Source organism: Engystomops pustulosus, chromosome 7 (assembly GCF_040894005.1).
Source record: "Engystomops pustulosus chromosome 7, aEngPut4.maternal, whole genome shotgun sequence".
In the NCBI taxonomy this organism is placed as follows: Eukaryota; Metazoa; Chordata; class Amphibia; order Anura; family Leptodactylidae; genus Engystomops; species Engystomops pustulosus.
This window is the reverse complement of record NC_092417.1, coordinates 146,508,239-146,527,938: the sequence shown is the minus strand read 5'-3', so window position 1 is coordinate 146,527,938 and position 19,700 is coordinate 146,508,239. Positions and strand designations below refer to the sequence as shown.

Here is a 19,700-nt window from a genome sequence, read left to right as displayed (position 1 = left end):
TTATATAGTTATAGTTATATAGTTATATAATTTTTTTTTTAACTTTTTTTTAGTTTTTTTTTTGTGTTTTTTAGTTTTTAAAACCAAACAATGCTATCCTATTGCTATGGCTATTTTCTAGCCAAGTATGAAAGCACACTGCTATGCCAGATGAGATGACGCTGAGTTATGAAAAAATAAACGTAAAATAAAAAGGAAATGGCAGACTGTGCCTAATTGAAATCCAACCCCTAATAAATTTTCCCACTTCGGTCTTTGTGATGGATATGTGCGTCACTAAGCGCTAAACACAGCGGTCGCAAGTCTCACTCCAAATTCCTCACAATTGGCTAGTATATGCACTGCAGCAAGGACAGCCACCAGCAGATCAACCAGAAATAAAATATATATAACGCTATTGTAGGCGTAAGTAAGCCGTTTGGATTCTCCTTTGGCTATTTTCTAGCCAAGTATGAAAGCACACTGATGAGATGACGCTGAGTTATGAAAAAATAAACGTAAAATAAAAAGGAAATGGCAGACTGTGCCTAATTGAAATCCAACCCCTAATAAATTTTCCCACTTCGGTCTTTGCGATGGATATGTGCGTCACTAAGCGCTAAACACAGCGGTCGCAAGTCTCACTCCAAATTCCTCACAATTGGCTAGTATATGCACTGCAGCAAGGACAGCCACCAGCAGATCAACCAGAAATAAAATATATATAACGCTATTGTAGGCGTAAGTAAGCCGTTTGGATTCTCCTTTGGCTATTTTCTAGCCAAGTATGAAAGCACACTGATGAGATGACGCTGAGTTATGAAAAAATAAACGTAAAATAAAAAGAAACTGGCAGACTGTGCCTAATTGAAATCAAACCCCTAATAAATTTTCCCACTTTGGTGTTTGAGGTGGATATGTGTGTCACTAAGAGCTAAACACAACGGTAGCAAGTCCCCCTGCAAATTCCTCACAATATGGTACTAGCTGCACTACTAGTGCCAGCAAGCCCAGCCACAAGCAAACAAAAAAAAAAAAGTATAACGTTATTGTAGCGCTAAGAAGGGCTGTTGGGTTCTTGTTGAATCACTCCTGCCTAACACTATTCTAATAGAACACCCTAACGCTTTCCCTGACCAGCAGCAGCTCTCTCCCTAGCGGCATCCAGACACAGAATGATCCGAGCAGCGCGGGCAGCGGCTAGTCTATCCCAGGGTCACCTGATCTGGCCAGCCAACCACTGCTATCGACGTGTAAGGGTACCACGTCATGCTGGGTGGAGTGCAGAGTCTCCTGGCTTGTGATTGGCTCTGTTTCTGGCCGCCAAAAAGCAAAACGGCGGGAGCTGCCATTTTCTCGAGCGGGCGAAGTATTCGTCCGAGCAACGAGCAGTTTCGAGTACGCTAATGCTCGAACGAGCATCAAGCTCGGACGAGTATGTTCGCTCATCTCTAGTACTTACCTCTCCATTCAAATCTGAATAAAATAACAAAATTGGGAGAGCATTGCAAGGTTAAGTCTGCTTCAGTCATAAATGACTAAACCAAGTTTTCCTAGATCCAAGAAACATTGAAGATGATACAGTATATTTTACTGTACATTCAATATTTCGGGTACCTTTTTCAGGCTATATTATCTTATAAAAGAAAAAAGCTAATCAGATGTTAAACAATAGCAATCCTGCTTATGTAAATACAAAGAAAAGTTCAATATACAGATAGCCTATGTAACATTGTACACAAAAGGCTGCACAAAAATATGTATCACCTTGGTGTATCATAGAATGATGTGAAATAAAATACACTGTTGTGTTAAAGGGAACCTGTCACCAGGGACCTAATTTTCACTAAAGACAGGTTGCAGAAGCCCATAACACCTGCAGTACAAAAATGCCCCTCTGCCTTTTATAAGCATTTGCATTACACTATAATTGTGTATTATAACTTACATTGCACCCTGACAAAATCCTGGGGTAGTCACAGGGGTTGGGCTTTGGTTAGGATGCATTTCAAAAAATAACATGTGAATTGTCTGTGCCCCAGGTTGCCTCCATCTTTCTGCTCCTTTACAGCTCCTCCCTCCCCACTGATGTCAGCTCATCAAGCTGTGAGCTCTGTGAAGGAGCAGGAGGGAGGAGCTGTACAGGAGCACAAAAGTGGGGGGCAAAAACTGAGAAGTGAGTAACACAGACAAGTCACATGTTACATTTTGAAATGCATCCAAACCACAGCCCAACCCCCTGTGACTACCTCAGTATTTTTTCAGGCTGCAAGGTATGTTATAACACACAATTATATTGTAATGCAAATGCTTATAAAAAGCAGAAAGACATTTATACACTGCAGGTATGATGGGCTTCAGCATTGTGTCTTTAGTGAAATGAGGTCACTGGTGACAGGTTCCCTTTAAAGGAAATCTACCACTTGTTTTCATGCATTGTGAACCTAACATACATTAAGAATGCTGTAGCTACACTGAGAAACATATCTTGTTTAATCCCTGATCCGAGTGATTTTGCTCAAAAAGAAATTATAAAATTCAGGATCCTGGGAAAGCTGGGTTGCGTGCTGGCTGCCATTCATAAATACATTACATGGAGCTGCCTGAACGGTCTAGACAGGACTAATCAACCAGAGCTGGATGACTCGTACACAGCAGCAGGGGGATTGTGCAATGATTGATTACTTCTGCCTGTCTGGGACAACACATTGATGACGCATTGTCAGCTTATGCTGGGCAGGACAAGGCTGAAGCAGTGCATAATTAGGGTAAGAGGAGAAGCGCAAAACAGCCACAGGAGTGATAGAGAAACATTATCGTAATTTTAGAATTGTTTTTTTCAGCAAAACCACTCAATTCAGGGAATAAACAAGATATGTTTCTGCATCTGTGTAGCTACAGCATTCTCAGTGTATGTTTGGTTCACAATACAGCCAATACATATAATATTTAGTGTTTTTTTTCGCATTTGTTGTTACTGATTATTACTTACCTGCTGGATAGGATAGAACATATCGAAGCTAAAGTACAATTTATTATAGGGGGGCCCGGAAAAGTCCCACCAGTGGAAGGAGTAGCTGTAACAAGAGCACAGTCTTTTTTGGATAAAGAATCAACCTTCCAATAAGAGGCCATCACAGAGCAATCAGAGATGATGGTTCCAGATGGAAGGCGACAGTCATCTTGCTTGTTGTTTGAACAGGTACCTTGAGAAAGGATTATAAATGAAGGAAGCTATAAAAGCAATTTTTTTTTTAATGTGACCTAATCCTTACAGGTTACTGTGGAAGATTTGTACTTGACTGTTGTGGGGTACAATATCAATTGTTTTCTCAAAATGTATGTACATATAGCAAGATAAATATTTAAGATACTCATATATAATGCATTAAAGGGGTTGTCCAGGGGTAAAAAAAAAATGATGTAGGGGGCTTAAAATACATTAAATTACTTATACTCACCTACATCCGGCGGTGCCATTCACTTGTGGCACTGCCACGTTTCTTTACAGAGGCCAGAAGTGCTGTTCCAACCACTACATGCACCTACAAAGACAGGAGTGCAGGCAGCAGCAGACACGTGGCAGTGGTCGGGACGGCCAACCAAGAGAGGCCTAGAGTGATGGGTGTCACCATGGGAAAATGGAAGCACCAGAGAAGGTACTTTATTCTTTTTTAAGCCCTTTTTCTTCCAGCCATCTTTTTATCCCCAGACAACCATTTTAATATTCACCAACAAATTAATGTTACAGTGAATGAGTAATTAACCCCTTAACAACCTGGCCCTTTTTTGTTTTTTCATTTCCATTTTTCACTCCCCACCTTCAAAATTCTATAACTTTATAAAGTAAAGAGCTGTTTTATGGCTTGTTTTCTGTCTAACAAATTGTACTTCATACTGATGGTATTTAATATACCATGTCGTGTACTGGGAAGCGGGAAAAAGATTCCAAATGCAGTGAAAAAAGTGAAATAACGCATTTGCGCTGTTTTCTTGTGGGCTTTGATTTACGGCTTTCACTTTGCGCCACAAATAATATGTCTACTTTATTCTTGGGTCGGTAAAATTACGGGGATACAAAATCTATATAGGTTTTAAAATGTTTTCATACATTTACAAAAATTAAAACCTGTACAAATTTTTTAAAATAATTTTGCCATCTTCTGGTGCTAATAACTTTTTCATACTTTCGTGTACGGAGCTGTAGTTGGTGTCATTTTTGGCGACTTTTGATGACATTTTCAATGCTACCATTTACAACCCGTTACAGGGTTAAATGCAGTGAAAAAAGGTTATTATATTTTAATAGATCGTGCATTTTCGGGCACGGTGATATCTAATGATTTTTACTGTTTATTATATATAAATTTATCAGTTCTAGGGAAAGGGGATTAGAATTTTTAGGTTTTTTTATTATTTTTTTTAACCTTTTTTTTTATTTTTACGATTTTTCAGACTCTCTAGGGTTCTTTCACCCTAGCTTGTCTGATAGATCCTACCATATACTGCCACTCTACAGTATGGCAGTGTATGGGGATTTTCTCATTCATTATAGTGTGCTGATGTTTTATATATATAAGTTTATAAATAGGTATATATGAGTGTATAAATGTTTGCATGTGTGTATGATATGTTATATATGTTTATACTGTATGTGTGTATATGGTGTGTGTATATGATATATATATATATATGTTAATAAATGTGTGTATATGAGTGTATAAATGTCTGTGTTTGTAACTCATGTGTGAGTATACAAATAAAAAATTTTTTTAAGGGTGAAGTGGGCATTTAAAAGTCTGTTGTGGGCCCCTGCCTCTCCTAGTTACGCCCCTGTCCAGATTGTTTCCTTGCTCCACCATACCCAAAAATATGACAAAAAAATAATTCGTCCACCAATGTAGCGTAACTTACCACATTGTCCTTCAGTATTGTTGGTGAAAAGAGATGGGGGCAACTTTATTTCAAACATTGTACAACTCAGACTGATGTAGGCATCTATGCTCCTAATGATTACTATCACTTTTAAGTTATTGCCGGTAATAACAATGTCATCCTTTATAAAATCAGGGTAAACTCTTGTGTAGTCAAATGTGACCTGCAAGAAGTACAGGATCAGAAAGATCAAATTTACATTATATCATTTGTGACAATGCATCAAATTTAAGCATGTTAACTTATATTAAAGAGGTTGTCTGGGATTATATATTTTTTTAAAGGGCATGTACCAACAGATTACCTGATTGTTGATGACTATTATGTACCTCCCCATCCCGTCCCCATGTGTCCCGAGCTTCATTTCTCATATCTTTGCATGGCCACATTTCTGTTAAAAAATCAGTTTATAAGATATGCAAATTAGCCTCTGAAGATCACCATCAGGCTCCACCTCAATATAATTTATGTTTTATCCAGGGACTTCCCAGTCATGTTCAGAGAGCCGGTGAGATTTGAGAGGAGAGCCAATGACATCACCGTCTCTCAGAACGAAGCTGGCTTTATATTATGGTGGAGCCGAATGTATTTTGTACAGAAATGCAGCCATACAAAGATATAAGAAATGAAGCTTGGGACACATGGGAACAGGACGGGTAGGTACATAATAGTCATCTACCATCAGTTAATATGATGGTAAATGTCCTCTAAGTATGGTTAAAAGATGTCTAAAATTTTAAAAAAACTCATGCCTACCTTTGCTCCTGCTCCTGTGCTTTTCCTGCAGCTTCTGTCACTGCCGATTTGTGCTTGCTCACAGAGCCCAGTGGTAATACGCATCTACAGCTTTACAAGCAGAGGGATGGCTTTACAGCTGCCCTCCTGCTACTACATGAGTTTCTGTGCAGTAGTAGGAGCGCAGGTGTATAGCATGTACCCAATGGCCTCTCTATTCTGTTCCACTGGCCTTTTTATATTCAAACACAAACTGGCAGTGATGGTCACCACCATGGCAGAATAGGAACAGGTGCAGAGGTAAGTAGGAGTTCTTTTTTTCACTTAGACCCCCTCCTTCCATATATAAAAAATGTAAATAGAAATGTTATAATCCCGGACAACTAGAGATGAGTGGACCCAATGTTAGGTATCCCTGGCCAATCACAGCCATGGCTAGTTGCTAGAGGGGTTAATTTGCCAGATCGGCAATACCGCATGGCTGAATCTGAACCCTAAGTGAAATGTTGGGTCCGCTCATCTCTACAGACAACCCCGATAAAGGTTATAATTTTAAAACAAAGAAAAGTCAGGAGTCCAATCAAACATGTGTGTTTTGCTCAAAAAGATGATTTCATAGCTATAAAAATGTATGTGCAGAACATGCAGTGTGTTGGACTGACCCACCAGAGTACCAGAGGATCCTCCGGTGGGCCCCCGATACAACCAAATACTGAACCCCAGAGGTACACCAAAAAACAAACCAATTTGGAGGCTTCTAGAGTATATCTCCTGGGGGATAACAAAAGGTGGGCCCCCAGATTAATTTTCTCCGGAGATCCTAAGGAACCTGAGTCTACACTGAGTACATCTTTCTAGTTCACGACTAAAATAAACACAAAACTTACCTTAACAGTGTCATCAGCAATCCACAGCTTAATGATATGGCCTTTATATTGAATATATAAAGCAAGAATGCAAGTTGTACCATAGGCGTGTGTGCAGTTGGACTTATCTAAGAGCACCCTAAAATCACCATATGTGGCATTAATTTGTTGCACCAGGACATCTGTACATGAGTCCTGATGTTTATAGGCAGTTCCATCAAAAGTCACATATAAACTGCCTGACGATCCAGTGCAAACACCTGAAAGAAACCATGAGATAATTATCTGATCATCGTAATGATAAAGTAACTTGCCAAAGCTGAAATCTCCTTTCAAGGGTCCCTGGGTAGCTATAATGGAAAGGGGAGTTATCAGGGGTTCACTGAGTTGTGTCCGCTACAGCCCTCATTTCACTTCCATTACAGTAAGAAATGTTTTTTTTCTGCAGTTAGAGGGCATTCAGATGACTATTGTGGGCATATATATCTGGCCGGATATATGTCTCAGTAGACGCCTATTTTGCTCAGGCACGGTACGGTGAGCACAACATGTGCTCACCATATAGCCCCAATGCCAGAAGAAAAAAAAGATGGAGCATGGCGCATGTTTGACCACCTGCTCTGTTCATTTAGGGTACCATGTAGGTACAACGGACCCCTGTTCTTGTGATCCATGAGGGTCCCACCACTGAGACTTTCACCGATTGGCAAGTTAGCAGGAGAGATACTGCAAACATTGGTGGTCTCTTGAATTTTAAAATTACATGTATAAATGAAGACTTGTTACACTTTAGAAATGCACAGAAAGAAGTTCAGGGCAGGGTCCAGCACTGGACATACCTGGGCAATTTCCAGGGCCCAGAGCTGCTGGGGGGGCCCACATAAGTCTGTGCATAAAAAATCCATGGTGGGTGAGGCGGGAATTGTATAAAATAACCATGAGGGAGTTCTCTGAGATGATAAACTAGGGAATATTTGGGGGAACAGGAGACAGTTTTAGCATCTGAATTTTTAATGGTGCCAAGTGAGTTCACTGCAGAGGGGTCCACTAAGCTTCTTTCGCCCAGGGGCCTTCTGGAACCTGGAGCCAGCCCAGAAGTGGTTTATGGGTCTAGTATGTTAAATGTTGTCCCCCTCTTGCAAATAATCAAATAAGTCTCTACAATTGTAAATACATAAGTTACCCGATAACTTACATTCACATTCATTTTGATAGCAGCAGCCATCTTCGGAATATCTGACAGTAGGTTTCATACCAGTAACACAGGACTTTGTTCTTACAGAAGGACAAGGCTGTCTTTCTAACATAATCGCATTGTTTCCTAAACATCTCGCATAGTAGCAGGGATAGAGTAGCCATGTCTCATTTACCTGCAAAAAACAATAAAGGACTTGTAATTTCTCATGCCTATACATATAAAAACAAAATGTAATAGAAAATTCTGTATGCCTAATTCTGTATGCATATGTAGTTGGTGGCATATGGAGATTCAGTAGAGGGATTATTCACCTACCATTGAAAGTATGGATGTTAATATGGCTGTTTGCAGGAACTGGCAGAAACTGCTGTGTGGCCTTACCCTTAAATTAAAACTCATTTTATAGGGTGTGTCTGCGTATCATGCCCCCCCCCCTGCCTCTCCTGCATGCCGGATGTACTGTATGAGTATATCTAGGAGGTGGCAGCGCCTGTCAGTAATGCCCAGAGAATTAATTAACACAAAATTAAAATGAATTTTATAACTGTATCATTTGTTTTGCTCTCTCTCTCTATATAAACAATTTATAAAACACATACAAACACATATTTTCCAAGGTAGTCACCTTTCTTCCAACACAGCCTCCTGTTGTTGTAAGTTGGGTTGAATAGGTTGTCGATTTTGTAGTTGACTTAGTAGTAGATGGAGTAGTAGTTTTTGTTGTACTTGCAGTACTTGATGATGTAGAAGTAGAAGCTGTACTTGACTTAGTAGTTGATGAAGTGGTGGATGGAGTTGTAGTTTTTGTTGTACTTGCAGTACTTGATGATGTAGAAGTAGAAGCTGTACTTGACTTAGTAGTTGATGAAGTGGTGGATGGAGTTGTAGTTTTTGTTGTACTTGCAGTACTTGATGATGTAGAAGTAGAAGCTGTACTTGACTTAGTAGTTGATGAAGTGGTGGATGGAGTTGTAGTTTTTGTTGTACTTGTAGTACTTGATGATGTTGTGGAAGTAGAAGATGTACTTGACGTTGTACTTGTTGATGAAGTGGTAAATGTAGTCGTAGTTTTTGTTGTACTTGCAGTGCTTGTTTCTGTTGTGGAAGTAGAGGCTGTAGTTGATGAAGGAGTTGTTGATGCAGTGGTAGACAAAGGAGTTGTCCCTGATGTAGTGGTAGATGGAGTAGATGTTGATGTAGTGGTAGATGGAGGAGTAGTTGTCAATGGAGTGGTAGATGGAGGGATAGTTTTTGTTGTAGCTGTAGTACTTGTTGAAGTAGAACCTGGAGTTGATGGAGTAGTTGATGGAGTCGTTGTTAATGCAGTGGTAGTTGATGGAGTAGTTGTTGATACAGTAGTAGTTGATGGAGTAGTTGTTGATGCAGTGGTAGATAAAGGAGTAGTAGTCAATGCAGTGGTAGGTGGAGGAGTAGTTTTTGTTGTAGTACTTGTTGAAATAGAAAGTGTAGTTGATGGAGTAGTTGTTGATGCAGTAGTAGTTGATGGAGTGGTAGTAGATGGAGTAGCTGTTGATGCGGTGGTAATTGGAGGAGTAGTTGTTAATTTAGTGGTGGATGGAGGAATAGTTATTGTTGTAGCTGTAGTACTTGTTGAAGTAGAAACTGTAGTTGATGGAGTAGTTGTTGATGCAGTGGTAGTTGATGGAGTAGTTGTTGATGTAGTGGTAGATGGAGGAGTAGTTGTCAATGGAGTGGTAGATGGAGGGATAGTTTTTGTTGTAGCTGTAGTACTTGTTGAAGTAGAAACTGGAGTTGATGGAGTAGTTGATGCAGTAGTAGTTGTTAGTGCAGTGGTAGTTGATGGAGTAGTTGATTCAGTAATAGTTGTTGGAGTCGTTGTTAATGCAGTGGTAGTTGATGGAGTAGTTGTTGATGCAGTAGTAGTTGATGGAGTAGTTGTTGATACAGTAGTAGTTGATGGTGTAGTTGTTGATGCAGTGGTAGATGGAGGAGTAGTTGTTAATGGAGTGGTAGATGGAGGGACAGTTTTTGTTGTAGCTGTACTACTTGTTGAAGTAGAAACTGTAGTCGGTGGAGTGGTTGTTGATGCAGTAGTAGTTGATGGAGTGGTAGTAGATGGAGTAGTTGTTGATGCAGTAGTAGTTGATGGAGTAGTTGTTGATACGGTAGTAGTTGATGGAGTAGTTGTTGATGCGGTGGTAGATAAAGGAGTAGTAGTCAATGCAGTGGTAGGTGGAGGAGTAGTTTTTGTTGTAGTTGTAGAACTTGTTGAAATAGAAACTGTAGTTGATGGAGTAGTTGTTGATGCAGCAGTAGTTGATGGAGTGGTAGTAGATGGAGTAGTTGTTGATGCGGTGGTAGATGAAGGAGTAGTTGTTGATGCAGTGGTAGTTGAAGGAGTAGTTAATGATGTAGTGGTAGATGGAGGAGTAGTTGTCAATGGAGTGGTAGATGGAGGGATACTTGTTGAAGTAGAAACTGTAGTTGATGGAGTACTTGTTGATACAGTAGTAATTGATGGAGTAGTTGTTGATGCGGTGGTAGATAAAGGAGTAGTAGTCAATGCAGTGGTAGGTGGAGGAGTAGTTTTTGTTGTAGTTGTAGAACTTGTTGAAATAGAAACTGTAGTTGATGGAGTAGTTGTTGATGCAGCAGTAGTTGATGGAGTGGTAGTAGATGGAGTAGTTGTTGATGCGGTGGTAGATGAAGGAGTAGTTGTTGATGCAGTGGTAGTTGATGGAGTAGTTAATGATGTAGTGGTAGATGGAGGAGTAGTTGTCAATGGAGTGGTAGATGGAGGGATACTTGTTGAAGTAGAAACTGTAGTTGATGGAGTAGTTGTTGATGAAGTAGTAGTTGATGGAGTAGTTGTTGATACAGTAGTAATTGATGGAGTAGTTGTTGATGCAGTGGTAGTTGATGGAGTAGTTGTTGATGCAGTGGTAGGTGGAGGAGTAGTTTTTGTTGTAGTTGTAGTACTTGTTGAAGTAGAAACTGTAGTTGATGGAGTAGTTGTTGATGCAGTAGTAGTTGATGGAGTGGTAGTAGATGGAGTAGTTGTTGATGCGGTGGTAGATGAAGGAGTAGTTGTTAATGTAGTGGTAGATGGAGAAGTAGTTTCTGTTATAGCTGTAGTACTTGTTGAAGTAGAAACTGTAGTTGATGGAGTAGTTGCTGAAGAAGTACTTGTTAGTGCAGTGGTAGTTGATGGAGTAGTTGTTGATGCAGTGGTAGATAAAGGAGTAGTTGTTAATTCAGTGGTGGATGGAGGAGTAGTTATTGTTGTTGTAGCGGTAGTACTTGTTGAAGTCGAAACTGTAGTTGATGGAGTAGTTGTTGATGCAGTGGTAGTTGATGGAGTAGTTGTTGATGCAGTGGTAGTTGATGGAGTAGTTGTTGATGCAGTGGTAGTTGATGGAGTAGTTGTTGATGCAGTGGTAGATAAAGAAGTAGTTGTTAATTCAGTGGTGGATGGAGGAGTAGTTATTGTTGTAGCTGAAGTACTTGTTGAAGTCGAAACTGTAGTTGATGGAGTAGTTGTTGATGCAGTAGTAGTTGATGGAGTAGTTGTTGATGCAGTGGTAGTTGATGGAGTAGTTGTTGATGCAGTGGTAGATAAAGGAGTAGTTGTTAATTCAGTGGTGGATGGAGGAGTAGTTATTGTTGTAGCTGAAGTACTTGTCGAAGTCGAAACTGTAGTTGATGGAGTAGATGTTGATGCAGTGGTAGTTGATGAAGTAGTTGTTGATGCAGTAGTAGTTGATGGAGTAGTTATTGATGTAGTGGTAGATGGAGGAGTAGTTGTCAATGGAGTGGTAGATGGAGGGATAGTTTTTGTTGTAACTGTAGTACTTGTTGAAGTAGAAACTGTTGTTGATGGAGTAGTTGTTGATGCAGTAGTAGTTGATGGAGTAGTTGTTGATGCAGTGGTAGTTGATGGAGTAGTTGTTGATGCAGTGGTAGTTGATGGAGTAGCTGTTGATGCAGTGGTAGATAAAGGAGTAGTTGTTAATTCAGTGGTGGATGGAGGAGTAGTTATTGTTGTAGCTGAAGTACTTGTTGAAATCGAAACTGTAGTTGATGGAGTAGTTGTTGATCCAGTGGCAGTTGATGGAGTAGTTAATGATGCAGTGGTAGTTGATGAAGTAGTTGTTGATGCATTGGTAGATAAAGGAGTAGTTGTTAATTCAGTGGTGGATGGAGGAGTAGTTATTGTTGTAGCTGAAGTACTTGTTGAAGTTGAAACTGTAGTTGATGGAGTAGTTGTTGATGCAGTAGTAGTTGATGGAGTAGATGTTGATGCAGTGGTAGTTGATGGAGTAGTTGTTGATGCAGTAGTAGTTGATGGAGTAGTTATTGATGTAGTGGTAGATGGAGGAGTAGTTGTCAATGGAGTGGTAGATGGAGGGATAGTTTTTGTTGTAACTGTAGTACTTGTTGAAGTAGAAACTGTTGTTGATGGAGTAGTTGTTGATGCAGTAGTAGTTGATGGAGTAGTTGTTGATGCAGTGGTAGTTGATGGAGTAGTTGTTGATGCAGTGGTAGATAAAGGAGTAGTTGTTAATTCAGTGGTGGATGGAGGAGTAGTTATTGTTGTAGCTGAAGTACTTGTTGAAGTTGAAACTGTAGTTGATGGAGTAGTTGTTGATGCAGTGGTAGTTGATGGAGTAGTTAATGATGCAGTGGTAGTTGATGGAGTAGTTATTGATGCAGTGGTAGTTGATGGAGTAGTTGTTAATTCAGTGGTGGATGGAGGAGTAGTTATTGTTGTAGCTGAAGTACTTTTTGAAGTCGAAACTGTAGTTGATGGAGTAGTTGTTGATGCAGTAGTAGTTGATGGAGTAGTTGTTGATGCAGAAGTAGTTGATGGAGTAGTTATTGATTTAGTGGTAGATGGAGGAGTAGTTGTCAATGGAGTGGTAGATGGAGGGATAGTTTTTGTTGTAACTGTAGTACTTGTTGAAGTAGAAACTGTAGTTGATGGAGTAGTTGTTGATGCAGTAGTAGTTGATGGAGTAGTTGTTGATGCGGTGGTAGATGAAGGAGTAGTTGTTAATGCAGTGGTAGATGGAGAAGTAGTTTTTGTTGTAGTTGTAGTACTTGTTGAAGTAGAAACTGTAGTTGATGGAGTAGTTGTTGATGTAGTGGTAGATGGAGGAGTAGTTGTCAATGGGGTGGTAGATGGAGGGATAGTTTTTGTTGTAGTTGAAGTACTTGTTGAAGTAGAAACTGTTGTTGATGGAGTAGTTGTTGATGCAGTAGTAGTTGTTAATGTAGTGGTAGTTGATGGAGTAGTTATTGATGTAGTGGTAGTAGATGGAATAGTTGTTGATGCTGTGGTAGATGAAGAAGTAGTTGTTAATGCAGTGGTAGACGGTGGAGTAGTTCTTGTTGTAGTTTTAGTACTTGATGTTGTGAATGTATAAACTGTAGTTGATGGAGTAGTTGTTGGTGTTGTAGAAGAAGGACTTGTTTTTGTTGTAATACTTGTTAATGTTGTTGAGCTAGGAACTGTAGTTAATGGAGTAATTGTTGACACAGTGGTAGATAAAGTATATGGAGTGCTTTTTATAGTAGTTTTAGTACTTGGTGAGGTAATTTTAGTAGATGCAGTTGAAGGACAATGCCTTACATCATCACAGCATACATAGCGTACTTCATAGTCAAAGCATTGTTTGGAGATTTGATTAGCATTGCGACATATTAATCCTTTTGTTAAATCACATGTTATATTCTGCTTCACGGTTGGGTTTTCCAAAGAGGAATGAACACGACATTCAATTTCAACTGGAACAGTACAGTTCTGAAAATTAGACTTCAAAGTTGATTCAAAGTTTTCAAATTCACCTCCAGAAGTCCCATTTGTTGGCTTATGCATACTTAGCCAATTTGTTAGGTAACACCTTGGCGTACATGTAACAGGGAATATAATAACTGTGACATTGGAAGTTGGGGATGAAGTAATCAAACTACTTAAAGTTGTGGGTGTTGTGACGGTTGTCGCGGTTGTTTGTGTTGATGAGCTTGTGATTGTTGTAGATGTTGAGGTTCGTGTAATGGGAGTTGTGGTAGTTGAAGTTGTCCGGGTTCTGGTCGTTGGAGCTGTGGTTTTTATGACTGTACTTCCGCAGTAAGTCTCACAGCAATAGTACCTGACTTCATAATCATAGCAGGTAAGAAAATTTGTAAATTGATGCTTATTCTCACATATTAAACCTTCATCTAATGTACATATTTTTTTTTGATCTTCAGCATTTTGAGCTATTGGCCTGCATTCAATTTTTTTGGGCTTGGCACATATTTTTATACCAGCATTTCTTATTAGATCAAGATTTTCAAAATCTCCTCCACTGGTTCCCAAGGTAACATTATGTAAATTAAAATATCCTTTCCATTCACAAACTTCTTGACAAACTGTAGTTGGTGAAGAAGTACGTGTTGTAGTTGTTGTTGTGCTTGTTGTTGTAGGGGTAGTGATTTCTGGTGTAGAACCTATTGTTGTAGTAATAGTAGTTGAGGTGGTTGACAATGCTGTGAAATTATAAAATAGAAAAAATTAAAAAAAATATATAAATATATATGTTAATCAACAATTATGGACTTTCATCATACAAAAGAATATATCTGACTTAATGGGGCACATTTACTTACCCGGTCCTGTCGCGATTCTACGGTGCGTTGTCCTATGAGGATTCGGGTCTGCCGTGATTCACTAAGATTGTGCGCCAAAGTTCCTGCATCCGTCGCTTCTGCGGCGAGGTCCGCCGGAGTTCACCTGCTTCTTCCTGGTGCTTGTAAGCGCGTGCCTTGCGACACAATTCTAAATGATCACTCCTGCGCATTGTCCGACGGCAGGCCCCCGATTACTGTCGCGTGCAAGCCGGCGCTGATGTGCCAAAATCCGATCCCGTGCGCCAAAATCCAGTGGGAAATTTGCCTCAAAACGGAAATCGTCAGGAAACCCGGCGAAAATGCGTCCGACGAAAATGAGCCCCAATATCTTTTTATCACAGGAATTGAGGTGTTTATTTATCCCCTGTCCTCTATCCTGTTAGTGACACATATATTATTCTTGTAAGTTGGATCTGCACTGCAGGCCTGACCTCTAGTGCTGGTGATTGTCCTCTGTTCAATACTGTTCTGGCAACCCCACCCCTATCTTCATGTAACAGTATCCTAGTTAGGAGCTGGAGAGGTGATCACCCTTCCTCCAGCTGCAAGAGACCCTCCCCACGTAGTGAGAGAAAAATCTTGGAGAGGAAACAGGAAATAAGAGGTAACTGATGTGTGTGTAGTCAGTGGGGGAGGTAGGATTGTGTGTGATGTCAGTGGGAGAGAGGGGAAGTGTGTAGTTAGTTGGGGTAGTGGGAGTCTTTTGCTCTATTGCCAGTGAGGGATGGGGAGTGTGTGTGTTGTTAAAGAGGGATGTGTCTGTAATTAGTGGGGGAGAGGGAGTGTGCTGTATGTAGGGGACTGTGTTTGTGTGTTGTAAGTGGGGGAGGGGAAGCTTTTGTGCTTCAATTGTGGGAGAGGGTGCTTGGATGTTGTCAGTGTGCTTGTGTGTTCTCAGAAGAGAGTGGGGTGCTGGTTTGTTGTTAGCAGAGAGGAGAGGTTAAAATGTTTTTTTTTTCACTTAAAACTACATTTTTAAGTCACTTTTCTTAAAGGGGATTTCTGAGAATATTTTTTTTATATATAAATGGGTCTGGAGGGTAATAAAATAATAAACAACAGATACTCACCCTCTCCAGCGATACCGAAGGTGATGAGAGCTTCTTTATCTCCCAGAGCCTTATATATATAAAATTATAACCCAGTTAATCCCTTTAAACCCATACCAAGTTTAAGAAGCATTATCATTGTTTCTTAGTATATGAATGCGTGCATATCATAGGCCACAAACAACAGATCTGTGGCTAGTTGTTTGAGGTCTGTTTATCATTGGCATGTGACTCTGCTCACGCCCCGATGACAGGAGAAGGTACTGCCTGAGCCGCAAATTCAGGTTGGAATAGGACCTGCTCTAGATTTTTCAGCTCAGGCAGGAGGCTCATACATTGAGCCATAATAACCAGGGCCATGTGCATGAACCCAAATAAATACATGTGGCACACAAACGTTCTTTTGCTTAAGGTCTTCTATGAATGTGGTATGTCTGGTTGTAACTATTTTTTATTGTCATTGTGCTAAATTTTATGGAGGAGGGTGGGAGCCAAGTTCGTGTCCACTTAGGGCTCTGAAATACCTTGTCCCAGCCCTTCATAGAGGTCTAGATTTGATCTCTTTCCCATATACTGTAGAAGTCAAGCAAGTTTTTGCATGTTTAGATTGCAGGTGCAGTTCAATACCAAATATGGCAGACGTTAAGATATGGGGACGGGTGGATGTGGCCGACCACCTTGGCCGCCCGGGAGCTGAACTCAGTGCAGATTCCGTTCCCCTGTAAACAAACTGGGGCACAGCCGGGTGAGATGGTGGCGCAGGACACCAGGAGCAATGCAGGAGGTGAGTACAGCTCAGTTTTTTGAAAAAAATCCTTTCACAGCGTGCCCCTTTTATATACACACTTTTTGTATGGCATCATTATTTCGGCAATATAGTGATTTGTGGTAATAGGCAACACAATGGAACTCATTTACTAAGGGTCGTGCTACTAACTTTCGTCAGATTTTGCACCTTTTCGGGGATTGCACGGCTTGGACACGTATTTATGAGACAGGTGTCTACGCTGGGATTGTGTTACATAAAGTTTTTTGGCTTTCATGTGACACAAATTGGGGGGCGTGCTATCGGACGATCTGACTGATTCGGACTAAGCGCTGGATTTAACTTTCAAATTGTGTTGCAATAATGCACTGTTCCACAATTCACTAAGATTGTGAGCCCGATATCTTGCATGTGTCCCTGCCCCGCTCATTTCCGACAGAGTTCACCATCTTTTTAGTGGTGCGTGTAAGTGCTTGGACTTGCCACACAATTTGAAAGTGAAATCCTGCGCTCAATCCAAATCAGTCGAATTGTCCGGCGGCACACCCCCTAATTTTTGTCGCATGAAAGCCAGCGCAGCAGCACCACAAAAGGATAGCGTGCTCCAAAATCCCAGTGCAGACACCTGTCAAATACCTGTCCAGGCCGTGCAATCCCCGAAAAAGGCAAACAGTCCAACAAAAGTGAGCAGCGCAACCCTTAGTAAATGAGCCCCTGTGTAGTGGTATTATTGTTTATAACTTATGTCTGCTCATTCTATCCCCCAAAAATGATATGTAAACAGTATTAACTGAGAGTTTCTGTAAAAAGTGGCAACAAAGTACCATAAGAATAAGAGTAATGTCCTACCTGTAGTGGCACAGGCGTGGACATCTCTGTAGATGGTTCCATTTTCCTTGCATATACCAGTGCCACAGCCTTCTGGATCACTTGTTATATTGTAAACGGTTTCATTGTATTTGTACATACGTCCTTCATAGCTACATATACATTCTGCAATAAAATACAAGGTATTCAGTAAAAAAAATATATATAATGTTCGATTAAAAAAATTTAATGTTCCTTTTTTATTGTTTGTATATTTTACTGTATAAACATTATTTAATACCAACAGAAGAAAGAAGGAAAAAAGCTGGGTTGTAACATGTGTGATTTGTCCAGCATTCATGTCTATGGGGCTGCGGAATGGAGAACATGGGCAGTTCAGAGCAATTGCCCCGCATGCACCTCATTCACAAGGTGACATAACATATTTCAAAGGGACTACCCATGTAAGGGCTCATTCACACGTAATGGGGACCAATATCTGACAGGAAATTATATCGGCCCCCATTGACGCCTATGGCGCCCGGTTATGGTGCGGTGAGCACACGTTTTCTCACCACACCTTGACCGTACACAGAGAAATATAGGACATGTACTATGTTTCACGTGTTACGGTACCGACCACTATGGAAGAGCATTGCCAGAGTCCTGTAACCGACCTTCTGAAGTTCACTAATATCCATGTGTCTTCTCAAATTAACAGACTCCATGAGGGTGGTGGAGGGAGATTGGTATTTTGCAGGAAATATTAGGTTTGATAGATTCGACATTGGCAGCCTGTTATCTTCACAGGTTAGAGCAGGTTCACATTGAGCACATGTGACACATAACATAGTGTGGAGACACCATGGAGAACAATCTGCTGCCTGTAACATCCTCCAGCATGACCAGTTTGACTGTGGGCTAGTAATGCTGTGGGGTGGCAATTCTTTATAGGCTTTATTTTTACACATTCCACTATTTAATGAATCAAGAATTGCAACTGCAATATAGTATGTGCTATTATAGTGTTCCATTTTTGGAAAATGGACCCTTTTATATTTTTACACAGTTATAGTGGGAAACAACTTTTCAGCAATGATGGAAAGCGTTTTTATTGCCTGTTTCCTCAAAAAAACTTCTACTAGAACATCTACCTTGTGAACCCTTGTGATTATACAGCACCACGGAACTATTGGTGCTGTAAAAATAAATAATAATAACAAAACGTTGGTAAAAAAAACTATTTATCTTAACTCCATATGCGACTTGCTTACCTTTCACATCATAAGTGCAAATGATACCGTTCATAGTACAATTACTGTGGAGAGTAAAAAGTAGAAAATCTTAGACAACCTCTTTAAAAAGCTAACAAAATATTGATCATGACCTGTAGATCTATGATTTTTTTTTTTGTAGTTTTTTCATCACTTGACTTTTTAATAGCAGTTTTTAAATGTTTAAAACGAAAATATTACCAAATAATACAGTTTGTCCCATTTGAAAATAATGTGCCTATCTTGTAGTGTTTCCTGTCCTCATCAAAGCAGCCACATACTGATACACACTTCATTTCATCTTCATCAAAATAGGGATTTTCGGGAGGACATGTGGGGTAACATCCTGTGAAAAGATTACAGTTTTTTTCTTTAACCTTGGAAAAGCATTATGTTACACAAAATAAATTCATCAGCAGAGTGACAGTGGATTTACCTTCCAGGCCTCTTATCAAATAAGTGCATACTCCGGTTGGATTTCGACAGGTTTTCAAGCAGGGAGCACCACAAGGTTTATAGTGCCACTCACAACCGTTTTCTCCATTGTAGTAGTCACAGAAGAGAGCTGTTTGTAAAGTTGATATTAAAGGTTAAAGCAAAACATTTGGAAAAATTGTAGACAGTGGTAGACAATGAAAAAGGAAACAACTGTAAGTATAAAAACTTTTGCCTAACTCTGCACTAAGAAAAAATAAGCAATTCTCTAATTTACTATAATTAGCTATCTGCAGCTGTTTAGCAGCTAGCAGAGGATTTACCTTGCCCCTCAGGCTAATCTCCATGTGCCATGCTTCCTGGTTGCCCTGGGAAACCGTAAAGTACAGATAGAGACAACAAGAGGCTTGTTGAGAGGGGCTGTAGGACCTGTAGTGATGTACCAAGCATGTGACTCATCACACGCTTCAAGTTGGCCAATTACAAACAAGCTGTCCTGCATCATTTAAAAGTAAAAGTGTGATGCAAAGGGCATTCAGTGATGTCACAAGCATGTGACTCACATGCTTCATATCAGCCAATTACAAATATGCTGTGCTGTTTAGGCTTCAATGCCCTGAGCTCATGTCACAACATGGAAGTGACCACCCAAATCAGGAATAGCTGAATCTGAATCTAATGTGAAATATACAGTATGTATCTCAGGCTAGGCAGAAGCCAGCAGCATGATACAGGTATTGTTGGAATTGTTATCAAAGTCTCTCTCCAGCCGTGCTTAAACTTTTAGCAGTAGCTTTAGAGTGACCCTTTAAACAAATGTTACATGCAGTAAGCACAATTAGGGCTGGTTGAATTGATTTTTTTTGAATGTAGGATAACAAATAGAAGAATCAATTGACAGTTGAAAGATTTACTCATTGGGGCATATTTATCACCTAGGACTTTGATCTGATTTTACCAACCGAAGTTCAGTATAAATAAACATTTTTCCTAAATTTGGAC

General features: G+C 40.1%; 1 protein-coding gene across 1 annotated transcript in view; it reads right to left on the bottom strand.

Moving 5' to 3' along the window:
• Positions 1-19,700, bottom strand: part of LOC140070238 (uncharacterized) — a 108,355-nt gene that overhangs the window by 43,461 nt on the left and 45,194 nt on the right. The window contains exons 26-34 of the mRNA XM_072116593.1: positions 18,700-18,828; positions 18,465-18,609; positions 18,264-18,307; positions 17,032-17,175; positions 8,339-14,226; positions 7,711-7,885; positions 6,537-6,775; positions 4,894-5,077; positions 2,972-3,185 (exon numbers count right to left, since the gene is read on the bottom strand). Of these exons, the coding sequence (XP_071972694.1) occupies positions 2,972-3,185; positions 4,894-5,077; positions 6,537-6,775; positions 7,711-7,885; positions 8,339-14,226; positions 17,032-17,175; positions 18,264-18,307; positions 18,465-18,609; positions 18,700-18,828 (7,162 nt within the window). The remainder of the gene's footprint in view (positions 1-2,971; positions 3,186-4,893; positions 5,078-6,536; positions 6,776-7,710; positions 7,886-8,338; positions 14,227-17,031; positions 17,176-18,263; positions 18,308-18,464; positions 18,610-18,699; positions 18,829-19,700) is intronic.